The 7,050-nt window shown below is 45.6% G+C and overlaps 1 protein-coding gene across 1 annotated transcript in view; it reads left to right on the top strand.

Moving 5' to 3' along the window:
- GKN1 (gastrokine 1) overlaps window positions 1-6,508 on the top strand; it is a 19,085-nt gene extending 12,577 nt beyond the window's left edge. Inside the window, exon 5 of the mRNA XM_045294088.1 lies at window positions 6,488-6,508. Within this exon, the coding sequence (XP_045150023.1) occupies window positions 6,488-6,508 (21 nt within the window). The remainder of the gene's footprint in view (window positions 1-6,487) is intronic.
- Window positions 6,509-7,050: the final 542 nt, after the last annotated feature.

Genomic DNA, 7,050 nt, shown 5'->3' with positions numbered 1-7,050 from the left:
AAAAAAAAAAAAAAGGAAATTTCCCAGGAAAAACACATAGCATGTATACGTTATTCAACAACATGCTATTTTAGAGAAAGATGCACATGTGGTAAAACTATGGCTACAAGAAGGGCGTCGTAAGAGAAAATCAGGTACAGTCAAAGCTCCTTTTATGGTACCTTGCTGTATTGCCCTTCACAGAGAGTAGATTTTAACATGAATTGAAGATTGGTGGCAACCAGCTTCTAGCAAGTCTGCCTGGCCATCTTCCCAGTAGGATGTGCTCCCTTCATGTCTCTGTGCCTTAATTTGACAACATTACCTACTTCTTTCCTAATGCTATTGTATACTTTATAGACTGCAGGATAGCACACCCATAGCCACCTTAGACACTCACTACCATCAAGTCAGTTTGGACTCATAGCCACCCTGTGGGTTTCGGAGACAGTAACTCTTTACTGGAGTAGAAAGCCTCCTTTTTCCCCATGTTGTGTCTAATGGTTTTGAACCGCTAACCTTGCAGTTAGAAAGCCAACTTGTAACCACTACGCCACCAGGGCTCCTCCCTTTTGCACTTGTTCAGTATTGAATGATAATGTCTAAAACTTGCACCCACAGAGGAATGTAAGATAGTATTATGAAGACAATAAGAGGGTAGACCCATGTGAATGGAAAGAGCAAAAACACAAAAACAAAATGGGTGTGTGTGTGTGTGTGTGTGTGTGTGTGTGTGTAAGGCACAGGGCAGAGAGGCCTCTCAGCTCTTGCTTGATTTTGAGGCTGGTAGTTCCCAACATGCAGCTTTTGACTCATGCCTCTGTGGTGTAAGGGAAAATGAGTTCATCCCACAACAGACTGCTATGATGTCTACAGATGGAAGCCACTATTCCCCAGCTGTGCCACTGCCAAGCCCTGCTTTCCACAAGACTCTAACTCACTGTTGGAAGCTTGCTGTGCAATTTCCCATTGGCAATTTTCTTTTTCCTTGTGGATAACCTGAATACCTAAGACCGGATCATGCCTTGCCCAAGAGCATCAGCAGATGCAAGGAGGTCAGGGAGCCAGCTTGCAGGCTCATGGGAGGTTTTACTGATTTCATAGATCCCAAAGCAGCACCAGAGAGGCTCAGACAACATCCCATTACCAGCCTGCCTTCCAAAAAGACGTTAACTCAAATATTCCAGGTAAGCCTTTGCCTGTGATGACAATATCATTCTGGTCTCCTCCCAGTTGAATTTCTGACAAAACAAAAAGCTTAACCCAAGCCTCCAGCAGCTGGATCCTTCCAGGACATTCCCTAATAAATGTTAATCTGAAGTCAACTTTTCTGAGCAACTTTTCTATAAACTGATCGATATATCCAATAACTCAGTGTATTGGGCCAGGTTGACTAGAGAACCAAGTCCAGAGACACTCATATATGAGCATTATATCCCAAAGGAATCATGTATTGAGAAAACATCCCAACCCAGTCCAGATCAAGTCTGTAACTCTGATATTAGCCCACAGTCTGATACTAGTCCATAAATTCTTCTTCAGACTCATACAGTTACATGGAATGATACCAAATTCAGGAAGATCACAGGCTGGTGGGTGCAAAGTCTTGGATCCAGTGCCTGTGGAAGCATCTCAGCACTGGTCTCCATGTGATTCCTCCAGTTCTCCGGCTGTGGCTCTTCAATAGGAAGGTGAAGCAGAGAAAGGAAGTTCCCAGAATCCTCATGAGAAGCCCTTGTCCCCAAGGAAACATCATCAGCTGTGATCTGATTGACAGGCTAGACTCCACCCCTACACTTATGCATCAAGTTGACATGAAATTCTATAGCTACCACATTCCGTTTCACATTTCCCAAATTCTCACAGGTTAGAAATAACCACCGCAGACACTAAGAAGCGTGACCAAATGACAGCCTAAGAAAAAGCACACCAAATCTTAAATTTAAATAACTTAAATAAAAAGGGACTCATCTTAATATGGACTGTCTAGCCATGCCTATTTCCTAGTACTACCTGGATAGAAATGGTCCACATAGTTTCTGAAACTGCACATCTCCAAGGAAACAGAAAGACGTATTCTCCCTCAGAGTGACTGGTGAGTTTGAACTGACAACCTTGTAGTTAGCAGCCCAACACCTAACCTACCACACCACCAGGGCTCCTTAACATTCCTGGTCTTATGTGGGATACAGAAAGATTTCTCCCAAGTTGTCTCCCCCAAATTTATGCCAAACTCAAGATGCTGCTTGCTATTTATGGTAAATGACTGTACACTAGGAGGTCAACGAAAGTAGGTCAGAGGTTATTCTCCTTAAGAGTATCAATCCTCGAGAGCAACGAGACTGGATAGTCTGACTCACCCTAAGAAGGGCCTACTCCATTCTGATACTGTTCCCTTGAAGGAGTGCCTGAAGGAAGCCCAGGACCACTCAAAGATGACTAAGGTGAGGCTACTATGTTGAGTCTAGGGTCCACCCATCTTGCCACATATGTACCCTGATTCCCTCCCCTTACTATTGCATGTACACCCCTAGGTCATCCCCCTCCTGTTGCTTGTAGTGCCTATGTTCCAACCCCTTCCTATGACATAGATTGTTATCTGTAATCAGAGGGCTTGCATGCCCCCAAAGATACATACACTTTGGTTAGACATCAGACCTCATGAAAGCTCTCTCCTGCCCTCTTGTCTCCCACCTCCGCATGTACCATCAAGAGGAGCTGAGGTGAGCATGCTACCATGAAATGTGTCTGACTTCTTTATTTTACTCTCTCTCCTATCTGTTATTCTCTATGACTTACTATAATCTTTATCTATCTTAACCGTACAATTGTGCCTACTGAACCCGTGATTAGTTGTGGGAACCTGGCTAGCCCCACAGCCCTGTAGATACATGCCTCTGTTATCTTGTGATAGTGCCTGGTTTCTTCCAGTCTTGGGTTTCTTGTTTCTGAGTCTTAGTTACTCTTCCAATTACTCAGGAGGGACTAGATGTAGGCCACTCCCACACCTATATGGCTCCAGTAACACAACAAACAAAGTCCTATTTCTAAATAGGATTTCACCCACCCATCTAGGGGTCAGAACCCAACATATATCTAGGGGGATACGATTCAATGCATCATGCCCATTGTCAGAACTGGCCTTTGCTCTTGTGGGATAAGAATTTTAGAGGAGAGGACTCTAAGTAGAAGCAAGAGTCGGCTGCACAGACAGCTCCTGATTTACCACTCCGGTCTCTGTGTGAGCAATGGTATGTTCCAATTGTCTTTGGCCTTAGACGTTTTGTTGTGGCTGTTAGGGGTCGCCGAGTTGATTCCAAACCATAGCGACCTTTTGCACAACTGAACAAAACACGGCGTGGGACTGTGCCACCCTCACTGTTCTGTGCTTGAGCCCATTGTTGCAGTCGCTTGCTTCTCAGTGCTCTGGTATTGCACAGCAGATTTTGTTACAAAAGGTCTTGGGGAGCAGATTGACCTAATGCAACACATCGTTTTCTGTCTTGACTGCTACTTCCATGATCACTGATTGTGGATTCAAGCAAGACAAAATCCTCAACAACTTCAACCTTTTCTCCATCGATCATGATGTCACCTAATGGTCCAGTCGTGAGGATCTTAGTCTTATTTACATTGAGTCGTAATCCACAACGAAGGCTGCAATCTTGGCTCTCCATCAGCAAGGGCTTCAAGGCCTCCTCACGTTAAACAAGGAAGGTGGTGTCATCTGCATATCACAGGTTATTAATAAGCTTTCCTTCGATCCTAATGCCATATTCCTCCTCCTATAATCCAGTTTCTGTGAGTATTTGCTCAGCACACAGATTGAATAAGTATGGTGAGAGGATACAACCCTGACACACACCTTTGCTGATTTTAAACAGTATTTCCTTGTTCTATTCCCACAACTGCCTCTTAATCCATGTACACATTCTGCAGGAGCACAATAGAGTATTCTAGAATTCCCATTCTTCTCAAGGCTATCCATCATTTATTCTGATCCACGCAGGTTAATGCCTTAGCATAGTCAAGAAAACAGAAGCAAGCACCTTTCTGGTATTCTCTGCTTGGAGCCAAGATCCATCTGACATTGGCAATGATATCCCTTGTGTCACGTCTTCTCCTGAATCCAGCTGGATTAGAAATCTTCAAATCAAACAAACAAGATCAGCAGCCATGCACCTCGTGAGAGCTAGACCCACCGAGGGGCAACCTTAGTTACTGGAACTGCCCTTTGAGTACAAATCCCCCTTTAACATGGGTGCTATGCTTCCTTCTTCACTCTCCGTGCCAGTGCACATCCCCACCACATCTAGACAACACAGATGTCACCAAAGAAAGAATGTGAATTCACCAACAAAATGTCCCTCCTACCCAGATCACGACTACAGGAGAATGACTGAGAAGCGCATTCAGTTAGGCTTCTCTTAGACTAGATGTCAACAGATGTTAGCTATTCCTATAAACAAGTGCTTTAACAGAAATACGTGCACGCGTTTGTGGCATGAAGTCCAGTTACACCCGGTGGCTGTTACAGGTGGGCTGTTGAGCCTATGACGACATTTAACTGAGTCTTCTTTGTATCTAATAGACAGCGTTTGCCTCCCCTCTGTGCCCCCAGACGAGGAGGACATCTTGGCTTTGCTACATTTGAACATTTTTGTGAGGGAAAATCCATATTAAACTATTTGTTTTGAAATTGTGAAACTCCTGGATTCTGGTTTCTTGTATAAATGTTTGTGGCTTTGAGGTAACATGTAGAATGTCTACAAGTCTGATCATGATGCTTTCTTGTTCACAGTATCTTTCTTCCATCCTTTTCCCCCTATCCCATCCTCCTCTCTTATTACGTTATTGACTGAAGCATTAAAAATATGATACCATCCTGATGGTGACAGTATAAATCCTGAACTTACACTTCCATTTTTTCCACCAGACTGTCACAGACACACGTCCTCCCAGCTATCTAGTCATCTAGTCCATTTTAACTCACAGGGACCCTATTGGACAGAACAGCTCCATGAGGACTTCCAAGACTGTACGTCTCTACAGAAGCAGACCACACATTGCGCCCTGAAGTGCAGCCTATGGGCTCGAAACACAGGTGTTTTGATTAACAGCCCTCTCCTTAACCCACGGCACCTGGGCTCCCTCACGGATAGACAAGATTTATTTTAAACTACTGTTAGCCTTCAAGGGGAACAGAAAAAGGGAGGAAGAAATGAATATGGTTAAATTTAAAATCTTTCTCTTTGGAATGACTATTTTAAAGGAAGCATATCATTTTAAAAGAGGAGAAAATCCTGGACATGAGTGAAGATGCTCTATGAAGGTCTGTCTCACAGGGTAAGATAAATTATTTAAATTGATCAGAAATGTGGTTCTTGTTAGATGCCATCCGGTCAGTCGCGACTCATAATGATGGAAGGAAACACCCCCGGTCCTGTGCCATCCTCTCGACTGTCTGACAGCTGAGCCCACCGTTTCAGGCTCTGTTGTCAATCCTTCTTGTCAAGGGCTGCCTCTATCCCTGCCCCTCGACTTTACCAAGCCTGGTGACCTTCTTCAGGGACTGGTCTCTCCTGACAACATGTGCCAAGGACGTGAGAAGAAACGCCAGCTTCTAGTGCCCAGGAGTCACGGGGTGGGACCAGTGACTAAGTGCTGACCGCTAATGGCAAGGTTGGTGGTTCAAACCCACCCAGAGGGGCCTCAGAAGAGAGACCTGCGGATCTACTGCTGAAAGCAGAGCAGTTCTACTCGGAAACGCACCATGATTCCATGAGTCGGGATCCATGGCACAGCAACGGGTCTGGTTTGGCGGGGCGGGTGGTGGTGGTGGTGGTGTTTGTCTTTCGGAATAAATGACTCTTACGTAACTGGAGTGTTCTGCTTCCCAGTAAAACTGTAAATCATGGTTCCCTGGTAAGACATGTCTCAAAGTACCACCCTCCATCCACACCTGCCAAGACTAGCCGGATTCCAGGCTTTGTCTCTGCGGGCCTCTCTGCCCTGACACGCTGAGCTATTCTGGGAGCTAACTGGTGTCTACAGGCCCTTCCTGGTTTGTCCTGCTCCACCCCAGAGCCAGAACCCGGGTGTGTCTCACTGAGCCCGGAGGCTTCCAGAACTTGCTGAGTTGCAGCTGCTCCTGTGCCCTTGGCTGCTAAAACCCGGGTACTTCAAAGAGGCGCCTGCCTGCTCTTCCTGCCCACAGGGGGCTCCGAGCTCCTGAAACGTGTTACAGTCAGGCGTGTGGCTCCATCCGAGGCTCCTGCTCTGTAGTGGTTTGCCTCCTGGATCGGATTTCTGCCCAAGCTGCAAATGGGTCTTTTGCAACCAAGTGTGTGCATGTTAACGCTGGGCTGTGCGCCCAACCAAAGCAGTCGCTCTAGCGTTGGTTTATCAATTCTCTTGTTTTTATGTTTTATCGTTATTCATCAATTTATGTTTGCTATCATCTGATGTAATATTACCCTCCTTAACTCTTTTGTTGCTCTTCTTCTAGGTTATTGAGTTGACGGTGTAGTTTCTTTATTTTTTGTCTTTCTGTTATTGTTCAAGAATAAAACATTGACCACCATGACTCACTTCGGTAAGGAACCCAGGGGAGGCAGTGGTCACATCACGAGTCTGCTGACTGAAAACTCAGCGGTTCGAACCCACCAGTCATTAACAGGAGAAAGATGTGGCTGTCTGCTACAGCATTGGAAGCCCTATGAGGCTGTTTATTCTGTCCTATACAGAGAAGGGGAAGCCCTGGTGGCATAGTGGTTACACACTGGGCTGTGACCCACATGGTCGGCAGTTCGAAACCACCAGCAGCTCTAAGGGAGACAGGCTGGACTTTCTACCCCCTAACCAGTTACAGTCTCAAAAACCTACAGGGAGTCACTATGAGTCAGGCTTACTCAATGGCAGTGAGTTTGGTTTGATTTATATAGGGCAATGTGTAGGAGATGGATTGACACAATGGGGCCAACTAGGGGAACACTTTTTAGGATGGCATGGGGCCGGGCAGTGCTTTGCTCGATTACACGTAGGGTCACTGTGCATCGGAACAAACTCTGT

The sequence above is a fragment of the Echinops telfairi genome, unplaced genomic scaffold (genome assembly GCF_000313985.2).
Source record: "Echinops telfairi isolate 266 unplaced genomic scaffold, ASM31398v2 ScPeMD7_2573;HRSCAF=3158, whole genome shotgun sequence".
In the NCBI taxonomy this organism is placed as follows: Eukaryota; Metazoa; Chordata; class Mammalia; order Afrosoricida; family Tenrecidae; genus Echinops; species Echinops telfairi.
Note: the sequence above shows the minus strand (reverse complement) of the source record. Positions and strands in the feature narration are given on the sequence as shown.